General features: G+C 39.8%; 2 protein-coding genes and 1 long non-coding RNA gene across 3 annotated transcripts; 1 reads left to right on the top strand and 2 right to left on the bottom strand.

The window, feature by feature from the left end:
* Positions 1-745: 745 nt before the first annotated feature.
* MRPS7 (mitochondrial ribosomal protein S7) lies at positions 746-5,682 on the top strand. Its single transcript, XM_058170167.1, has 5 exons — positions 746-898; positions 1,447-1,638; positions 3,086-3,149; positions 3,940-4,107; positions 4,965-5,682. Exons 1-5 carry the CDS (start codon positions 822-824, stop codon positions 5,184-5,186), a joined length of 723 nt encoding a protein of 240 aa, XP_058026150.1. The 5' UTR covers positions 746-821; the 3' UTR covers positions 5,187-5,682.
* Positions 5,683-9,835: 4,153 nt separating this feature from the next.
* MIF4GD (MIF4G domain containing) lies at positions 9,836-17,646 on the bottom strand. The gene is made up of 5 exons (XM_058170168.1): positions 17,544-17,646; positions 16,965-17,074; positions 15,494-15,649; positions 12,316-12,408; positions 9,836-11,681 (listed from the first exon to the last, which is right to left on the bottom strand). Exons 1-5 carry the CDS (start codon positions 17,623-17,625, stop codon positions 11,454-11,456), a joined length of 669 nt encoding a protein of 222 aa, XP_058026151.1. The 5' UTR covers positions 17,626-17,646; the 3' UTR covers positions 9,836-11,453.
* Positions 17,647-18,145: 499 nt separating this feature from the next.
* On the bottom strand, positions 18,146-22,011 carry LOC131191736 (uncharacterized). The gene is made up of 3 exons (XR_009153570.1): positions 21,548-22,011; positions 20,934-21,060; positions 18,146-20,494 (listed from the first exon to the last, which is right to left on the bottom strand). It is a non-coding gene; the product is annotated as an uncharacterized LOC131191736 (long non-coding RNA).
* Between the last annotated feature and the right edge of the window lie 85 nt (positions 22,012-22,096).

Below are 22,096 nucleotides of genomic sequence, written 5' to 3'. Positions count from 1 at the left end.
TTTATTCATTCTTCTTTTCTGCACTCTTTCCAGAGTCCTTTAGTGATGGACAAAACCACATCGTTTTCACCTCCCTCTGGAATAAGTACACTCTGCGCACCAACTACAGCATAGTTGATCCAAAACTGATAAAAGGTGGCTTACAAAACACATTTTGCACGGGCTGTAGTTTTCCATGGTTTTTCGAGAGCGAACTCTCCCCGCAACCATAGGGCAAACTAGCAAAGACGAGTCTTTATTCCTAGCGTGGCCCGACCTGTCACAGTAGGGCGCCTTCCGAAGAGGCGAGGGTTACAAGTCCCGCCGCTTGGCATTTTGGGAGCTGTAGTTCCAAGTTCCATCCCAGCCGACTTGGCTCAGTTGCGTTTTCCCTAGAACCGTTTCTTTAGGCAATGAGCATTTTTTTGGACGCAAACGCTATTGGCCCCAATTTTTAAGTTCTCACCCTTCTCGTCCTTATTGTGCCAACCAGCGTATTGTTTCTTCCACTCACTAACTCAGCAACAAATTGAGACGATTACACAATCAAGTAAAAAACTTGCTGCACTTTTTTACAGATACACCAAGTAGGGAACGTTAGCATATCCAGCTGCCTCAGCACCCTCTCCGCTTAAGCACGTTAAAAAGCAAAGAAGGAATCGCCCGCCTGGGTGGTTTTTTCCCCCTCTTTTTTTGCAGAACTTCCCCGCTAATGTCTACGTCACAAAGGCTCATGGAATGGGGGGCGGGAAAGCCCGTTTCCCGAATGGCCGTTTCCAGAGCAACGGAGCTCCTCCCCCTGGCGATCCTTAGGGCAGCCCTCGAAGAGGTCGTGAAGGAAGATGGCGTCCCCCGTGGTGGAGAAAGTGGGGCGCCTGGTCCAGCAGCTCCGTGGCTCTCGGAAGCTCTGGCTCCCCGGGTAAGGAAGGGAGGAGCAGCAAAGAAAGCGAAAGGCTTGAGACGACGCCATGCAACGGAGAGAGGAGGGTTGGGTTTAATTTTGGTTCCCTAACCAGAATGACACTTAGCATTAGGGCTCCTCCAAGCAGCATGCATGCTGGGCGGGAAGATGCATAGAAACGGTGGGAGGAAATCTTTAAATGCCTTCTGTGAAATTAAAATTAAATTTTACCCTCATCTCCTACGTGGCCACAATCATGCAATGTTTTGCAAGCGGTTTGCGTGGCTTCTTTGTAAGTTCCCCTTGTAAGTTCCCCTTGTAAGTTTTTCAAGGTCAGCCAAGTAGCGTGCAATGCCTAAACTCATCGGGACCAACTGTATTTATTTCCGCTCGCTTTGTTCGGGCTAAACGTTGGGCTGAAGTGATCGCGTTGTACCCGAGAGACTGGACCAAGGAGGCTTGCATGTGAGAAAGGGAGCTTACATGGAGAATTCTAAATTTTTATGTCCTGGAGGTTGAAAATATTGGTGTTGGCAACCGTTTTCTACTCATCAAATCCTTTGTAGGCTGACTCAAGTCAGGTGGACCCGATACAGTCCTGCATATATTGATCCAGAGGTGAATAAAGAAAGTTGCCGTAAATCTCCAGAGGAAATGTCAGAGGAGGAAAAAAAGAAACAGCAGTTGAAAACAACCCAGCCTGTAAAAGCCACTGAATCCAGCGTCACCAGTTCTGTATTTTATGATCCTGCGATCAGGTTTGATTTTTTTAAAAACTATTTTAATACTAATTTTATTAAAAAATTACATTTATAGTGATAAAAGGAGTACAAACTAAAAATAAAAAATGGTGCAGGAAAAATTATTAAAAATAGAAAAAGAATAAAAAATGTATAGATTAATAATATATTCAAAAGATAAAAATACATAATTTGAAAGAAATTAATACAGAGAAAACTAAACAACATTAAAAAAGTGAAATAAAAAGGTCAAAAAAACAAAAACATTATCCCTGCTAATTAAATACTGACATTGTTTGCAGCAAGTTCAAAATTTATAAGCTGCTACATCTATTTGCAACCCAATTGACCTGTCATACTTTATATATATTTGAAAGAAAAAATAGTTAACAGGTTAAACAACAGAAAGTTAGAATTCAGGGCCTTCTGTTAATAGTCTGTGTCCTTTAAATTACTTGTAGAAAGTTTACAACAGTTTTTTATTTACCACAGATTACCCCAATCATTATCTCTGATTTGTCCAGGATCAAATACCCCCATTTGGTTCTTAATAATGAAACTTTTCCTTAGTTTTTTAATTGGGAACTTTCCCAACAATTACATCCCATTTCCAAAGTTCATTAGTCTCTGTTGTAAATGTCTCTATAAAATTCATTGTTGAAAAATTCTCCTTAAAAACACAGCATTTCTCTTGCCAAGAAAGTCCAGTCCATCCTTCATCAATTCCATTATTTCAGAATTTTTAGTATCCTTTTAATCTTTTGTGGCAATGTGCATTTTTCAAACCAAGTGCTTTCTTTTTCACATCTGACAGCAGCCTCTCAAGTTCCAAATCAGATTCCAATTCATCATGTTGCAAATCAATCCAACTGTTATTTCCTAGTGTTGAATATTATCTTGAGTTTGCACAGCCATTGTTGATCCATCCAATTGTTTGTTTATGTTTTCAAATAATACTATTAGTTGGAGAGTATTAGTTAATTATGAAAGTTTTATGTTATGGAATGATACTTAGATGACTGAGTAGTACAGGTAGTCCTTAACTTATGACCACAATTGGGACCAGAATTTCCATTGCAAAGGAAGGAGGTTGTTAAGTGAGTCAGCCCTGATTTATGACCTTTTTGCCATGGTGATTAAATAAACCATTGCAGTTCTTAAGTGCACCACATTGTCATTAAGTTAATCCAGATTTCCACTCTGATTGTTGGAAGCCAGATGGGAACATTGGAAATGGGGATCATATGATCCTGGAACACTGTAACTGTATATACTGTAACTGTAATAAATACATAGTGGTTGCCAAGTGCCCAACTTTTGATTATGTAATGGGGGGGACGTGGTGCAACAGTCATCAGTCTGAGGACTGGCCACAAGTCATTTTTTCAGTATGGTCATAACTTCAAACATCATTAAACAGATGGTTTCAGTTGAAGACTATTACACTTCTGTTTTGTCATTACAGCAGATTTATTAACATGATGATGAAAGGAGGCAATAAACTTTTGGCACGTACCATCATGAATCAGGTACAGTTCATGTTTCACATGCTTTTCCTTGATTATTGCCCATATGGGAAGGAAATAATATCCTATTTTATGGTTATATAAAAAAGTGCTTATCCTTTTAATAATCTATTGCATATTCAGTTATTTCCTTGGTTTGCTTATTGCCAAATGTCAAAAGAATCATAAATTATAAGTAGGTCTGCGTTTGTGCACCATATTTTTAAACCTGCCTTTCAGAATTATTGAGGAAGCAGGGTCAGAATTTTTCTAAGGCCTTTTTAATTTTCTTTTTTTTGTGTGTGTAATTTTTACTGTTTTTAAAAGATAACAGGAAAACAAAAAGGCAAAAATAACAAAAAACAAAGATACAGTACATTATCAAAAAAAGCCATAACAAGTGCTTAAAAAGTAAGTGAAAAACTCGAAACAAATAGAATGTACTGTACAACTGTACAGTATATATAATTATCTAAAGCAAACATATAAATGTATGCATGTGTGTCACTGTATATTCATTCTAATTTATAATTATGCTTTTTAAGGCCATTTTGATAGGCAATATAATTTTAGAAGTCAATAGATTTGAGAGTTGAGAAAATCTTTGTTACATCTAGTAGCCAAGGAGAGGCTGGGGTTTTGATCTTTGAATCTTTCTCAAATGTCATGGATTTATAAGTTGCATACCCTGTGCAAAACAAAGTGTGTTTTGTAACACTGATTAGTGTTCATCTGCAGATGGAAATTAGTTCTATGTTGATTAAATTGTATTGCTGAGTGAGCAATCCTTCCTTTACTTTTGTTTGGGATTAAGACTTTAGAGGCCATTAAAAGGAAGCAACTTGAGAAATATCATGAAGCAGATGAGGAAATGAAAGAAGAAATTGAGTGCAACCCTTACAAAATCTTCCATCAAGCAATTGAAAACTGCCAACCTGTAATTGGGCTTACAGGTATCATAAGAGGAGGTAAAAGGTATCAGGTAAGATATAAATAGAGATTGCCGAGTTAACGGAATGCCTTGAGTTTTTAAAACCATTGTTTAGTGACTGTGCCACAATGACCAACTTTGCATGTAATACATAGTTATAAATACCAGCTTATAAACCACAATCATTTATCCAGCCAAGCCAAAACCAAACAATATGATGGCTTATAAAATAGGTAATGAGTCCTTTAAAGAACTAACATTCTGGTGTCAGGCACATCGAATTTCCTCCAACTCAGCTAGTTGGGTTTGCATGTTTTGTAACTTAAATATGAAATTATAATAGATCAATAGTATAAAAATTAATGGTTCCATTGGGATTCAGGATACTTCTGTTTCCATCTATGGATTGGCAGGTTTGCTGCTACACTACACTAAACTTGTGCGACATAAATTTTATTGAGACAAAAGTTTACTTGCATTTTTTTTTCTTTTGAGTTGCCTTAAAATTGCATGGCATCATTTGCAGTGGACTCAGATTCTTGCATACATTTCTGCATATTTATTTATAAGGCAAAACATTTCTGAGAATTTCCTCTTGCATTTTGAAAAGTTCATAACTTTGTGGAAGACGGTCTTCATCCAATTTAGTTCTAAGTTGAGGTCCCAGAACTGTTGCACTGATTTATAGGGCCATCCTGATGTTGCTTTCCATGTTTTGTATCTGGGTGGCATACATCAAAAGCAAACCATAACACATGCAAAATATTCACACAGTATATTAAATAGGTTTTGTAACAGAACTCTTGATTTCAACATTTTTTTGAAGACGAATACGTAGGTTTGTTGTAAATCTATTTAGGATGCTATGATAGTAAAGTATATTGAACCCCGCCTTTTGCTTTTTTCAGGTACCAACTCCTTTAAAGATTAGTCGGCGGAGATTCTTAGCCATGAAGTGGATGATCACAGAATGCAGAGAAAACAAGCACAGGCGAACATTAATGCCTGAAAAGCTCTCAAATGAGCTGCTGGAAGCCTCCAACAATACTGGCAACGTGATAAAAAAAAAGCATGAGTTGCACAAAATGGCAGAAGCTAATCGGGCCTTTGCTCATTATCGATGGGGGTAAAGAATATGCTGTTGGATCCAGTGTATGAAGACTGTTGCTACCAGAAAAGACAACTTTTCGTTGTTTTAATTCCATATGCTTTTTTTTGCATATCACTAATCTGAGCAGAAAATTGCCTGCTTCTCATCAAAGAATATGAGCTGAAGAAAATCAGGGTCCCCCTTTTCAAGCTCACATAGGGAGTGGTTTTGAGCATGTCACGTCCCAAATGATATCAATACAAATCATTGTTTATCTCCAACTCTTGTGTTCATCAATTTCCATTCATTTTTTTGGAAAACTAACAAAGAAGCAGGTGATTGAAGGCAATCACAGCTGAAAAATAGTAAAAATGGAAACTACTTTCTGATTTGTTCCTTGTGAAGAAAAACCTTAATATTGTAGGTTCTTTGCTGAAAATAACATAAATGAGAGATCAGTAGAATGAATATTTGTCCCTGTTTACATATATGTTATCTCATCGGCAAAATAAATGACACAATTTTTATCCTTAAAATACAACAATGAGTGGTGGGGGGTTGCCAAAAGTCTTATCTGTCTGCATCCAGTGTCATAATTATTATATAGCTTATTCTACTTCATTCCTATTTAAATAACATGTACTGGTTTTAAATTATAAGCCCCTTATCTACAACACACAAATTCTACTTGATTGAAATATTTCAAGCTTGCTGATACCTTCTGGAGGTAGCAGGCAAGAATGCCAAACATTTTAATATTTCCATTTATTAATAAAATATATACAACACATGACCTAAACCTGGTGTAGGAATTAACAGCAATAATGAACTTTTTAAGAAGAAAATAATAAATCATTAGATTATAACCCTTTTTATTTTTAAGTAATATTAATTTGCTTGGCTGCATTTAGGGGTGATTTGATTTTTTTCATCTGCGCCTGAGTGGTTTCAGTAGCATGAGTGATACCTAGAGATAAATTATCAAAGTAAATTTGAAGTAGTATTAGCAACAGAATTGGATAGATGGAACTAAAAATAGTATTTGGGGGGAAATAATTTACCTCTAGTAAAAATCATCAGTCACTAGGTCCCAGAAATAAGTTTCTTATACATTCAAAACCCCAGAAATCTCTCAGGGTTGGACATAACTTTGTTCCATGGTCAACCAGTGTAATAGGTGGCCTTCTGAAGTGGTAAATTCGCATTCCCGTAAAAGAAAACTCTAGCTCTTACCACAAAGTATATTGTTTTCCTTGAATTAAAAATGTGCCTTTATGGGCTATCTTGGAATTATCATATTTAGTCCTTCTCAAAAATTGAAATATGCTGAGTTTCTAGATTTTTTCAAGTATAGAATCAACCATCTTCTCTACTAGCTACTAAGGATATGACAGTTGTGTTCTGAACTTATCAATGATAAGTTAATTTGGGGAATGGGAAGCCAAACTTAAAAATTTCAAGGCAATTCTTTTCTTGGAGAATCTAGATCAGGGGTGTCTAACGTGTTGTCACGTGACATATCACAACTTTTTCTCCCCTTCACTAAAATGGGGGTGGGCATGGCCAGCGCGTGACACATCCGGCCCACAGGCCACGAGTTTGACACCCCTAATCTAGATGAAGGATGAAGTGTATACTATGAATCATTTATTAGGGCCAGTCTGGGGAGTTGCATTGTAGGTATTCATTATGGAAAAAGCATATAATTGTTACTATAAATATGTTGGTGCCTTAATCTTTTTCTGCAGGCATTTCATGTGTGATTGATTAAATATGTGCCATCCAGTTAGTTTCAGCTCTTGGTAGCCACATAGATTTTCTCTGTATTAATTTGTTGCTAACCTGGTGGTTCTGGTTTTCCAGCACTGGAAAACAGCAATGGCATTCACTGTAACTAAGTGGACTTTGCTGAGTGTTGGTCGTTTTCTCTGGCCTTCTATCTTTCCCAGCATTGGAACCTTCTCCAGAACTAGGTTTTTACATAATTTGTCCAAATTAGAATTATTTGATTGTGATCATGTGTGCTTCATATGAGAACTCTGGGTTGATTTATTCAATGATCCATTGGTTTTTGGCTAGCTATGGTATTCTCAGAAATTATCTCCAATAACCAACCTTCAAAAATGTCAATATTCTTCTGCTTCTTCAAGGTTCCCCTTTATCTTCCCTAAAATCACAGGGAATAGCATTGCTGCACTATTCTGTAGGTATTGACACATCTGAATATCTTTTCCAATATCTTCATGGCTTCCTCTAGTCTACAACCTATTTCTTATTTTTTGTTTATTTTTTTTGGCTGATCCTAAAAGGCAGAAGATACCTTCCTTATCTCTGTCAATTCTAAGGTTGACTGTTCTACCTGTTGTCATTAGCTTGGTATTCTTTATATTTTAGTTCCAGATTCCTACTGTGCTCCTTGACCCTTATTGCTAGAACTTGTAGATATTTTGCATTTTTCCTAATCAGAATAGTATTATTAGCATAATGGAGATTATTTATGTCTCTTAAAAACTTATATAGCATTTTCCAATGTCTCTTAAAAACATATATAGCATTTTCCAATCTAGCTTCCCTCAATATTCAGCATGTAGGTTGAATAAAAAAGACAGGAATATACAGATTTGCCTCACTCTTATGCCAATCCAGAGCATCTGTTTCACCATGTTCTGACCATTTTGTGTCTGGTTTATTGATCTGTGAACAGGTTTCTCAGTGAGGACAGTGAAATGTTCTGGGATTTCTATTTTTCTAAGCTCATTGCACAATTAACAGAATCAACAGTTTTTCTTTAATCACTTTAATCATACTAACTGCTTTTCAGTATGCTTTGCCTTTCTCAATTATGTGGAATACATGAGGAATAATGTCTTGTGTTCCTTGGCCTTTTCTAAAGCCAGCTTGAATATCTGGCATCTATTTTTCATGTAGAACTCTAATCTATATTGGATATTCCTAAGTGTTATTTCTGTAGCATATCAAATTAGTGATAGTGTATAATAACTGCAAAAGGGACGCGGTGGCTTAGGGGCTAGGACGTTGAGCTTGTCGATCGAAAGGTCGGCAGCTCAGCGGTTCGAATCCCTAGTGCTGCCGTGTAACGGGGTGAGCTCCTGTTACTTGTCCCAGCTTCTGCCAACCTAGCAGTTTCGAAAGCACATAAAAATGCAAGTAGAAAAAAATAGGGACCACCTTTGGTGGGAAGGTAACAGTGTTCCGTGCGCCTTTGGCGTTGAGTCATGCTGGCCACATGACCACAGAGATGTCTTCTGACAGCGCTGGCTCTTCGGCTTTGAAACGGAGATGAGCACCACCCCCTAGAGTCAGGAACGACTAGCACAGATGTGTGAGGGGAACCTTTACCTTATAATAACTGCACACTGTTAAATCCCCTTTATTTGCTATTGGAATGTAAACTGACCACTTCCAGTCTCTTAGCCCTAGGCATTATGCCAGTTTTCAGATCTGCTGGCTTAGCTTTAGAACTTATTTTCTGATTACTTCCCATATTTCTCACAATTTCATATGTCTCCCTTTGAACAGTAAATATCCTCACAATTTTAGTCAGCCTTTGTTCTTTTCTTAATAGTGATAAGAGACATAAATTTGTGAAGGGACTATGCTGAAACCCTATTAATGTGACTTACAAAAATACAGATGTGTCTTAGGAATGGAGGATACCCATTTATCTTTGAAATACAATTTGATTGTCCTCTGACATGACTGAACTAGCCCATAATCCAGTTGTATCTATTCAGCAACATACCACGTATTAATTGGATACTTTCTGATCCTTTAATTTTTCCATATACAGAACAGGGTGAAGATGAGTTGTATGATGTTTTGAGAATGATAAAGATTATAAAACTAGTGAATGGATAAATGTTGTTCTACATACTGATACCCTTATATCATTTCCATGGCAAAACTAACGTAAGGTTGACATACCACTATATATGAGTTGTAAATATACTATTCTTGGAGAAACCTTCATGATGATGTAGAATAGGGGTAGTCAACCTTTTTATACCTACCGCCCATTTTTGTATCTCTGTTAGTAGTAAAATTTTCTAACTGCCCATCGGTTCCACAGTAATGCACTGGGTATCATCATCTGCGTATGCCTCTCGCACATCATGGATTGGGGTTGAGGGGGTGCCGGCTACCAGCTCTGCTTGTCTGTTACAGCTGGGTGGTGGGGGGAGATGCGCAAGCTATTCTGGGACATGGCTCTTTTGTTTGCGGTCGCACTATAGTGCCATTAAGTTTCACTTGCATAGTGTGAACTAAACTTATGTGCGGGCGATACAAATAGTATATTTTCAGAATTTTATGAAAACCTAATGAAAATGTTTTTAAATAATGCTATGAAAAAATTTTTAAAAGTCAAATTAAAAAAAAGGAAAGTGCTTCAGTATCGGACAAAACCCCTACCGCCCATCATGAAAGCTGGAACGCCCACTAGTGGGCGGTAGGGACCAGGTTGACTACCACTGATGTAGAAAGACAAAATGAATAAATTGAAAGGCTAGAATCTTGAATAATAAGCACTTCAGGTAGCAACATGTTTTGCTGATTCCACATAGGATACCATTTATGGTTTCTGTCTGATGAAAGGTCATCTCATGCCTCTAGCTTAATGATTATTCCCTGATTTAATTTGGTTTAGAATTAAAAAAAAAAGAGTGGAGGCAGAAGTGTAAAATACTTTATAAAAGTTCCAAACAGAACCAATTCTCTTAAGATAAATTTACAGTACATTGGTTTAAAGTATTGTTGGAGAGAAATGTTATAAAATGAATTGTTACCTATTCCCCAAAAGGGCTAATTCTGTTGTGGCTTTGTAAAAGTCTGTTGCTTGCATCTTCTGGAGGCAGAAGATGCCATCTTAGCTAAAATCTGACCTAGCTCAGAAGAAAGCTGAAGTGGAAAATATTTGCATAGTATTTTCCTATACTTGGAGAAAGATCAAAGTACCCAATGATAGCCTCTTTTTTAAAAAAAAGTGCTGTTTGCAGGGTCAGTTAGAAACCAGAGCTATCCTTCTGAAGCCTCAAGAATTGCTGGGCAGTAGCTTCTTAGGGCATACTATATTCTGGTGGACTTCCACAATCTTGTGCCCACCAGATCAGTGGTGGGTTTCTACCGGTTCGACCTGGTTCAGGTGAATCGGTAGCGGGTGGCTCTGCCCACCTGCACATCATCACACACATGCGCAGAAGCGTCTGCTTGTGTGCAGACCTGGTGCATTCACTCACATTTGCTAATCAGTAGCAAAGGTAAGTGAAACCCAGTACTGCACCAGTTGCTTTGGATTTGAACTTCCATAGGGTTAAAATTCACACCTGGAAGGCATTGTGTTGAAGAAATCCACATTAATAAAAAGATTTTCCCCTTTATTCAAGGAGAGAACTCTGTAGCCTTTAAAGAATCTAAAGTACATGTTTAATTACCAGGGTGGTTTTGCTTAAGGGGGACGTGGAAAAAGGAGAGAAAAACTCCTTTCTCATCCAATTTTTCCCCCCATAAAATAAGCCTTTTTATTGTGATAGATTTTGCATCTAAGTAGGTAAAGTTTAACTATCAAAGGAGCCCTCCTTGGATTATGCCATTTTATATGCTGGTTGGAAGTGATAAGATTGTCCATCAAAATCTCCCTTATTAACTTCTCCTTGTCAGACTACTTTCCTATAGTCGAGGATAAAAGAAACATTTTGATTTCAGACTAGTCTTGTCTAGGCACTGCTTGGGTTCCAGAGTGATTAATAGTTCCCTTGGAGAAAGCTTGGTTACAAAGAAGCAAATAACACTTGAGCTTTGATCCACAGAATTATTTTCCTTTTTCAAAAATGGATTAACAGGCCAATTACCAAATATTAAGCGAAACAAAGACTTACCAATACAGGCCTGAAAGAGTTGGCATTTCTTTGAAGTTTATGTGAAATGAATCCTAGGCTAGTTTTTAAAACCTGCCATTTATGTTGCTAAATTGAAAATAAGGGAGAGAAAACCTCCCTGCGTAAAATATCAGCCCAGCCTGCAAAAGGACGCAATACAAGCCAGTATTTAGTGCAATGCAACAGGAGCAGCAGTGGCCAAGTATCTGCTTCTCTCTCTTTTTTTTAAGTGTTCTCCCAGCTCCTCAGTTTTAGGCAGCAGTTCCCTGGCACAAAGGAGCAGGGCACATGTTCTATAACAAAAGAGTTAGGAATATTTTTTTTAAAAAAAAACATTATATAAGTTGCAGCTTTGGTGTAAAGTTTGCTGGTGAAAATAGTGCGAATGCAGGGTTTGCTGGTGGTTCAAGTGTTCAGTCGGTGACCTCACTGTAATAATACTTCTGGGCTGCTGCTGTCATTTTCCAATCAGTGGCCCGGAACTCAATGATCTCCAGGAGTAGCAATTGGGACAGGGAGCTGAGACCCTCCTGCAGAAGGAATCCATCACGCAGAAGGGAAAAGAGCTCATCCATCCTCTGACTGTTCATCTTTTCCAGCTGTTCACCAATGCGGTGCAGCTGCAGCACCAGGCAGTCCACCTTAAGGCAAGAAAGCAATGAACATCTTGAAGAATTGAGAGCCTTACCACACATGTCCTTGAAGTGGCTCTTCCAGCCCATTACCCACCCACAAAAATAAATGCAGTTCAAGGCCTATCCGTCTTCAAGGTAATGCCATCTAGATGTGGCCATTCTGGCCAAGGATTATGGCAATTGTTTCTTTTTCCAGGTGCATATAGGAATAGTTTTAAACATATTCTCATTAAACAATACCCATTCTCATTCCTTGGGACTCTGAATGGTTCAATAACTTTTTCAGTACTCTTCTTATAGTAGATTCAAAATATTTTGCAACTGCATCCAAAAGTTCTGATTCTTTCATTGGAATTCCAATTCATTGGAATGTAACATGCATCTGACACTAACCAACTGATCCCTACTTTCATATGCACCTACGATAAACTACTTGACACCAATTCATACTTTCTAACATACACTGTAACCCCTTGATTCATGACAACTTTACACCTTGACTTCCTTGCATGTAATCCCCAACTCCTCTCCATAAGACAAGACTTTCTTCATTCAAGTTTATTCCACCTTTCCCTTTTCTTTTAGTTTTAATGATTCACCCGAGCTGTGATTTAACACTGTTTGTTCCAAGAAAACTCACCTCCTCCTCTTTCTGCAGACTATCAGGCTGTGCCAATCGGAAGAGGCAGTCATAAACAGGATTTACCAATGCCATCATGGGCATATTGTTGACCTGTTAACAGATTGTGGACTTGTCACATTCATAAGCATTTTGGAATGTTTAACCCCCACACCCAATCTTCAACTTCTTAACACCACTTGGAGATTTTAAAAAAAACTAAGCAAGTAACTATTGTTAACTAAAAGCAATGCAGAAAAAAAGCTCATGGTATTTTTCACTGATTTAGATATTTGATAATTAGATAATCACACTTGGCCAATAAAATTCTATTCTATTCTATTCTATTGCTTAATGACCGCAACAAAAATTGTAAAAAAAAATTGGCTCTGGTCACAGGTTGCCTTGACTTACGGTTGCAACGACTTATGACTGAAATTCTGGACTGTTATGGTCATAGGTCAGCGGTCACCAACTGGTGGTCTGTGAGAAAATTTTGGTGATCCGCAGAAAAATTATTTGCATTTTTTATATTGCACTAAATCAGGGGTCTTCAAACTACGGCCCCTGGGCTGCAATGAACGCTTGTGTTATTGCACAGAGTCTCCCCCTTTGGGATCTTTTTGTGTGGGTCGGAGGGGGGCAGAAATTCCGATTTGGGGTCTGCTTCAGTTTCCTGGTGCAGGGCTTTGGGCGAAGGCTGGGTGGAAGCGCCGCTGGTGGCGAAGAGCCGGAGGGCATTGTTCCACACGGACTGTATCATGGCCTGGAACTGGCTGACTATCTCAGTCCACTGAGCCTCCAGGTGCCGATATCTGGTCATGCACTCCTGCAAGTCTTTCCTCTGCTTGGAAAGCCTATGCTTGTAGTCCTCACTGAGGTGCTTCTGCTGAGCCTCCTCCTTGGTCAGATCCAATTTGAACTGAGCTGTTTTGCCAACTCTTTCTCATGGTGGCTGCTTAGATCCAACAACTACAACATATCTATTAAAACATATCTATTCTTCCAAGCAGGACTGGCTTAATAGGGTTTTTAAACATGGATTTTATTGGGGTTTATTTTATATTTTGTATTGTATTTTAAATTTAGGCTTTATTTAATAAGTTTTTTAAATAGTGTTTTTATTGTAATGTATTGTATTATTTTGTCTGCCTGTTCACCGCCCTGAGTCCTTCGGGAGAAGGGCGGTATAAAAATTAAATAATAATAATAATAATAATAATAATAATAATAATAATAATAATAATAATAATAATAATAATTATCATTATTATTATTATTATTATTATTTATTATTAACTGCTTCCTGTTGGGGCTTAAGGAGCCCAAGTGGGCAGGCAAGGAGTGGCTGGAAGGGGTGAGATGAGGCTGGCAAGGTGCCCTTCGACATGAGTGACATCAAGTTGGCCATGCCCACCCAGTCACGTGACCACCTAGCCACGCCCACCCAGCCAGTCATTAGGCAGATCATATTAGTGGTCCACAGGATTTAAAATTATGAATTTAGTGGTCCCTGAGGTCCGAAAAGTTGGTGACCCCTGTCATAGGTTGTGGACTACTGTATACTGAAGTTACTTAAAGTAAGTTTTGGGGGAAAAAAGACATGAACCAATACCAGGCCAACTCTGAATGTTGATCTGAGGCATTTGAGTGTTCTCAATAGGATCCCCTTACCCTCAGGTAGTCAAAGATGTTACAGATAAAAGTGACATAGCAGATCCAGGCTTGGAGGGAATGGGCTCGCAACTCATCACGGTCCTTATACTCTTGCTGCAGTCGGTTGAGAAGGCACCGCCGGAAGATACTTTGGCCTGTTTGTTTGCTTTCCACCTGTGATAAACATCAAGCTGTTAAGGGAAAGCTTAACCTTTTCCAAGGGAAAGCTATATAAGCTATAAGCAATCAAAAGAAATCGCTGTCCGTGTTCCCTTTACATCGCTCACATCTACAGCATCGCAATTGTTGCACACAACTCTGACCCAGACAGTCCGCGAACAAGAGACCAAGAAAGGGTCAGTGAGGAAAGGGATGGTGAAGGAACTAGTGATCCAGAAAATTATTTGCATTTTTTATATTGCACTAAATCAGGGGTCTTCAAACTACGGCCCCTGGGCTGCAATGAACGCTTGTGTTATTGCACAGAGTCTCCCCCTTTGGGATCTTTTTGTGTGGGTCGGAGGGGGGCAGAAATTCCGATTTGGGGTCTGCTTCAGTTTCCTGGTGCAGGGCTTTGGGCGAAGGCTGGGTGGAAGCGCCGCTGGTGGCGAAGAGCCGGAGGGCATTGTTCCACACGGACTGTATCATGGCCTGGAACTGGCTGACTATCTCAGTCCACTGAGCCTCCAGGTGCCGATATCTGGTCATGCACTCCTGCAAGTCTTTCCTCTGCTTGGAAAGCCTATGCTTGTAGTCCTCACTGAGGTGCTTCTGCTGAGCCTCCTCCTTGGTCAGATCCAATTTGAACTGAGCTGTTTTGCCAACTCTTTCTCATGGTGGCTGCTTAGATCCAACAACTACAACATATCTATTAAAACATATCTATTCTTCCAAGCAGGACTGGCTTAATAGGGTTTTTAAACATGGATTTTATTGGGGTTTATTTTATATTTTGTATTGTATTTTAAATTTAGGCTTTATTTAATAAGTTTTTTAAATAGTGTTTTTATTGTAATGTATTGTATTATTTTGTCTGCCTGTTCACCGCCCTGAGTCCTTCGGGAGAAGGGCGGTATAAAATAATAATAATAATAATAATAATAATAATAATAATAATAATAATAATAATAATTATCATTATTATTATTATTATTATTATTTATTATTAACTGCTTCCTGTTGGGGCTTAAGGAGCCCAAGTGGGCAGGCAAGGAGTGGCTGGAAGGGGTGAGATGAGGCTGGCAAGGTGCCCTTGACATGAGTGACATCAAGTTGGCCACTCCCACCCAGTCACATCACCACCTAGCCACGCCCACCCAGCCAGTCATTAGGCAGATCATATTAGTGGTCCACAGGATTTAAAATTATGAATTTAGTGGTCCCTGAGGTCCGAAAAGTTGGTGACCCCTGTCATAGGTTGTGGACTACTGTATACTGAAGTTACTTAAAGTAAGTTTTGGGGGAAAAAAGACATGAACCAATACCAGGCCAACTCTGAATGTTGATCTGAGGCATTTGAGTGTTCTCAATAGGATCCCCTTACCCTCAGGTAGTCAAAGATGTTACAGATAAAAGTGACATAGCAGATCCAGGCTTGGAGGGAATGGGCTCGCAACTCATCACGGTCCTTATACTCTTGCTGCAGTCGGTTGAGAAGGCACCGCCGGAAGATACTTTGGCCTGTTTGTTTGCTTTCCACCTGTGATAAACATCAAGCTGTTAAGGGAAAGCTTAACCTTTTCCAAGGGAAAGCTATATAAGCTATAAGCAATCAAAAGAAATCGCTGTCCGTGTTCCCTTTACATCGCTCACATCTACAGCATCGCAATTGTTGCACACAACTCTGACCCAGACAGTCCGCGAACAAGAGACCAAGAAAGGGGTCAGTGAGGAAAGGGATGGTGAAGGGAACTAGTGATCCCCAGATGTCAAAAGAGAATGACATGCACCAGATGCATCTCCATTCCTACTGGAACTGAAATTTGAAAGCACCCGACATGTACAATTAGGGCCTCTGAAGTTAATTTCTCCTTGATTTGCTTGGACTATCTCCCAGCTCAGCAGGCCCAGGCATAGAGGAAGAATCCAGCATTTTTCCTATGCCTTTAAGTCATGAAATTAGGAGACTGGAAAGGAAGAATTAGATTAAAGTTACGCCAACGAAATTTCCTATAAACTGCCTCCCAGCCAGTAGATATCATGTCTTGCACATCTGCTTCCTGGTCTTGAGGAAACATTGGTGGTAGCACAGGATTTTTATCTTGTAAGCATTTGTACAGTGGTGAAAAGTGACAAAACACCTGTGATATTGTAGTACAATCCTGTCCCATGTACTTGAATACAATACGAATCTTCCCGCCTTTTGCTATTTCGGTGCAACTGGGCTTGGAAAGGAGAACTGTGCTCTACCTCCATTTCTCTCTCTCACCCACACTTTTCAACCCCAACTATAGGAAGACAAAACATGCCTAAAGAAGCAGGAGCCTCTAGAGGCACAAAATGTGGAGGGAGGCAAAACTTAAATGGGTTATTTAATGAGTTTTGCTCACCAAATCAGGGGCTGTAGTTGAAGGGATAGATTCAGCTTCTATCCTCTCCTCTGGGCTGGATGCCAAACATGTTCTGCGGGTCAGGGCAAGCCAAGCTCCATCTGTGGAAAGGAAGCATGGCTCCTGAATGACAGGCATGCCCAGAACCCTGTTTTAATGAAACCTACAGGCTCCTTTATATGGAATTAATTAATTACACTATATGATGTTGTATTATTATAGCATATTATGTATATACCATATTATGAGGGGAGGATAGCATTATTGTATTGTTATTACTATCTTATATTACATTATACAAATCTATCTCAAACTAGAAATAGGAACATCATCCCACCCCATTCACAGGTATGAAAACAATGCCGAATATCGACAAACAGAATCCAAGGTGTAACGTAGTTGAATGTGGAAAATGGCATTAAACTTCTTACTAATTCTCAGAAGAAGGACTATTCGATCTCTCACCTGAGTGATGGCATAACAGATGCGCCCTGCCTCTTTACTGAATACACAATCTTTTAAGGACTGGTCCACAATTATATTGGCCACTTTCTCCAGATCCACACTGCTGGGATCTACAGAAGAAGAGGCAACAATCAATTCTAGATCGAAAGAAATGTAAATCTATTTGACAGAAATTATAGCAGTGCCACATCAAATACCATTCCAAGTGAACTTGGAAACATGTACCAAAAAGTTCAGCGGGCAAAAAACAGGAACTAGGATATGCCAGATTTTCCTACTTGCATGCACTACAAGTGTGCTGAAGTAAACAGTGTCCAATAGTTCAATAAAATAAATGCCAAGTGTGTATTTTGGATTAGATTAGTCAACAATTGGGTGAAACTACAGAAAAAATCTTACCTATGCATGTGTCCTCTTTAGCTCCTGAAGAAAAAGCCTCTGGGGCAGAGTTTAAGGAATCAGAAGATTCTCATGGCAGCAATCTCTTCATTTGTTTATAAACTCTATAAAGATTGTGTATTTGGGGGCCAAGGAAGAAATGGAAAAGCGAAGTGGGGGGACAGAGAAAGAGCCACTAACCTTTGAGTGCTGTTTTCAGTAACTGCTGAACTTCTGAATCAAATGAATATATTTTATAGTCATCTTTGCTTGTCTCCTCCATCCCTTTCCCTCTTTCAAGTGCTATTAGTCACGGAAGCTGCTCAGTTAGCAGGACCTGTGGAGAGAGGAGAAATCATAAACAGTTTCTTTGGATCTGCGACAAATGTGCATTGGTTCTTCCCTAGATGAGGCTCTATAACCCATGCAAAGAGAAAAACAGTACTACTGGAGTTGCTAAAAGGAAATAAAACCCTTGGATAACAAATGAAGAAAAAAACAAACCTGGGGAAGATTCTTTTCCAACACAGGCAGCTAGTACTCCAATTGAATAATTGCTGTTCCTGTAAAGCTATTTCTCCTTCCTCTATTATTTGAAAATAAGGTGCTCCAGTGTGCAAAACAATCTAACATCATTGGCTTCCCTACTCCAGTAAGCCAAATGCACAGTTTCTGAATCCAGGGCCAAGCAGACTGCTCAGTCATCAAAATTCCTCAGTTTTTGCGCAGTCAGGCAAAAGTTGAGTTGACAAGACATGACAGGAAACCATGGAAAACATTTTGGAGATCTAGAATCTACTCAAAGAATAGAGGTTGGAAGGTATATTCAAAGAAGAAGAGCAATTGTGTTAATATTTTATTAACTTCCTCGTTAACATCTGGTATTGGGGACTCTTGAGCAGTCTACTTCTTGGTCCCTACATCTCTAAGCCCCTAGTTAAAGTATCTCTGTTTCACTCTCCTTGTTCAATTTCATCTGTTCTTTGTTTACTCCCCCCCCCCCAAATGTTAACAATTCTTTGTAAAGTACCATTCCTGAAATCCATCCATCAATATGTTTCCTTGTCTTGAATTCTTCTCCTTTAACTTAATGAAACCTTGGCTTGTACCTCTTCTGCTACCTAACCGCTGTATTTCCCATTTAACATTTTTGAATTAGGGTATCATATCAGGAATTTCCGATTATTCTGGTATCATGACTCCCCAAAACAAATGAATCTGTGTAATCCTTCAGAAGCTGCGAAATTGCAACTATCAGCAGCTCCAGCCTGTTTGGCTAAGAGGGAGGAACGCTGGGGTCAGCACCCTCAAAAGGCTGACAGGCAATTTATAATACTTATTGCACTTATTTCCGCTCCTATCATACTAATTGAACATGTACATCTCCTTCTACTAAAGACAAATGTGGAACAACTGGAGTATTCCTTGCCTGCCTTGCTCCCTGACTTTTTCCAGTTGGGCCAAGAAAAGACAGAAAACGAGAGAAGAAAGGCGAGCCAGTATTTTCTCTTTTTCATACTTATAACTCTGATCACCCCTTGCCCACCAAGCCCCCCTTCAAGGAAACAAAGCACTAGGAAAAAGTAAACCTCTGCCACCTGCTGGAGATAGAGTAACATGTGCAAAGTTGGAAGTCTTTCAGATCACACTTGTATTCTCTCTGGAAAAGCATTTTCTTGTGCAAGCCTAAAAAAGACAAAAGTAAACTCCCCCAGATTCACCCAGGAATTCACAGCTTCATAGTATGAGATGCTCTGCTTGAGCCTTCTTGATTTTCAGTAATGTGATAAGAAAATCCTGCGAGGTTTGCTACCAGTGAACTGAGAAAAATAGGGAGGTCCTATAGCACAGGAAGACACACACCACACTAAGCCATAATATGGGTGTTCTGGCTTAGTATGTTGCATGAACCGAGATAAATGGAACATATTCAAAGTATGAATTAAACAAATTACAGTCTAATTCAGTGAACTCAATTCCAAAAAGGAATAGTTGGAGGCAGTATTCAAAGGTCTGCTTTTGGATAGCTTTATGGTATCATCAAAACACAGCAATTATTTTAAAAAGCACTGTTGTTAATATTCTTTAGTTTTTATGCTTCATAGCAGCTATTATTAAACATAAATAATTATACTGAATTACTAATAAACCATTTTTCAAATGGCTTCCCAAAAAAAGTCCATAATTTAAAAAAGTCATCATTTGAAACAGGAGATGAAAAGCAGAGTATGAATTCCTTAGCAAAAATAAAACAGATTTTTAAAGAATCCAAAGGTTTGAGAAAATAAATAAATTAAGCAACAAGATATAATCAAAGAGACACCAAGCCTTTCTGTAACTGAGGCATTCTTATGGTGATCTCTGTTTTTCAGAATCTGCGAGGGGTCACTTGTCAATATATAAAGAAATGCATAAGGAGTCAGGCAGACCCTCAGACCATGGAAATCTTCAAACTAGTGCCCTGAATTGAGTTTCTGAGTGGTTTGGGGGCTTGCCTCAATTTTTTACTTTATGGAAGGCAGTCTCTCTCACAGGAATCTATTGCTTTACTATTGTCTCTGTATGGAAAAACAGAGTTTAGGTGTGTAGAGTCTAGTGTGATACCTAGCTGTTGGTGTGTTGCTTGAATAAAAAGGCAGGCAATCAATCAAACAAAAGATAAAATAAAAAACTTACTTGTGTAAAATGGGTGAACTGGCTAGAGGTACAGAAGCCTCTATATACAGCAGGGGTGTCAAACTTGCTGCATCATGGCGGCGTCACAAGACGTATTGGGACCATTTCCCCCTTCACTAAATCAGGTATGGGCGTGGCCAGCGCATGACGCATCTGTCCTCTGGGCCGCAAGTTTGACAGTCCCGATGTATAGACAATCAATATGCACTGCCATGAACTTACTAAAGGGTATGACAACTCCCTTTTTGCGACAACTGCTGTCATTATACAGCAATGCTATTAATGGGAGAGCACAGCCAGCTTTGTTATTGCATGGAGAATTCCCAACTGATAAGTCAGTTACATACACATACCAGAGCAGTCATACCAACCTTTCTCCTATTCACAGCATTTGACCTCTAGTTAGGTTTCAAGATGAATTATTCTCTGCACAGCGGTCAACAGTCAGTATGGCTGCTGATTGTTCTGAGATTGTTCTGACATGGATAAACCAGAGCTACTGTTACCTGATGCCCGACCTCTGGAACATCATCCCACCAGAGATCAGACTGGGCCCAACCCTGCTAGCCTTTCACAAAGCCTTGAAGACCTGATTCTGTGCCTGCTTCCTCATCATGTTAATGTCTTTTCATTATTTTCCCAGCTGCGTTATGTATATATTTTTATTCATTTTAACATTGTAAATGACTCTAATAAATGATTTAGAGTCATGTATTTGAAATTGGTGCCTACACAGATTAAATAAATGATAAATATGGTTTTATTCCAACTCCTGAAAGTAATTTTTGGAGAAAAGGAAAAAGCTAACGGCAAACCACTTCAATATTGTTGCCCAGGACAGGATACAGATATGTTCACCAAGTCCTTGGAAAGGAGCAAAACCAGAGATACTCTTCATTTCTTTTTTATACCTACCCATAAAACATTGGTTGACACAGTCCCACAAAGCAACCACAAAGACTTTGAGTGTGGGTGGATGGCTCTACAGGTCGTCCTCGACTTACAACAGTTCATCTAGTGACCATTCAACGTTACAATGGCACTGAAAAAAATAACTTATGAGCATTTTTCACACTTACAAACATTACAGCATTTCCACTGTCACATGATCAACATTAAATTGCTTGGCAAGTGATTCATATTTATGATGGTTGCCGCCGTATCCCGGAATCACGTGATCACCTTTTGAGATCTTCTGACAAACAAAGCCCCCGGGGAAACCAGATTCACTTAGCAACCGTGTAACTACCTTAACAACTGCAGGGATTCGCTTAACAAGTGTGGCAAGAAAGGTCGCAAAATGGAGCACTTATTCAATGCCACTTAGCAAACATACATTTTGGGCTCAATCGTGGTGGTTAAATCAAGGATTACCTGTGCTTTTAAAACCAGTTCTTCCAACAGGCAGGGAAGCCAATTTATCAAGTGGGGGGAGGGAAACGCCCCGCCCCCTTAAAGAGACCCGCACCCCCAGTTTCTCAGGCAGACCCGAGAAAGCGAGGAGAAGGAGAAGTCGGACGGACACCCACCTGCTCTCTCGCCTTTCACGCCTCCGATGTCAGCAGGGACGCGCCGGCATCTTGCCGCGGGAAAACGCCCCCGGGATCCCTAAACCTTTTTGGGATCCGGCTCGGGTCGCTGGATGTATATCAGAATAAAGCCCACCACCAAAAAGAGCAGCAGCAGCAGCAAGAAAGGCAGCAGCTCAAGCATGGAGTGCAAGTGCAGGATGGGCATCCTTCGGCTATTGGCCCCGGCGGCCCCCCGATACCGGCAGAAGCGCCCAGCTGACCCGACCCGAGCAGCTGTCGCGCGTCCCTCCGGCAGGCAGGCCGCTCTGGCTTTTCACTCACTTTGGGGTCCGACGGCAACTCCTAAAACTCAGCTGCTGAGTGGGGTGCGTTTCCCCCCCCCCTTCCCCCTTGTTTGCACAGCCGGAGGCTTCCTCTTAGGTCATTTCCTCGCCAGGGTGAGTGGAAGGAGGGAGAAAGACGGTGAGAGTACACCGGCAAGCAGCGCCTCCTGCTGGCAAATGGAGGTACCTTCCTTTAAACCAAGGTTCTGAAGAGGCTTCCGAG

This window comes from Ahaetulla prasina, chromosome 2 (assembly GCF_028640845.1).
Source record: "Ahaetulla prasina isolate Xishuangbanna chromosome 2, ASM2864084v1, whole genome shotgun sequence".
NCBI lineage: Eukaryota > Metazoa > Chordata > Lepidosauria > Squamata > Colubridae > Ahaetulla > Ahaetulla prasina.
The sequence above is the reverse complement of the archived record's forward strand: the minus strand, read 5'-3'. Positions and strand labels throughout refer to the sequence as shown.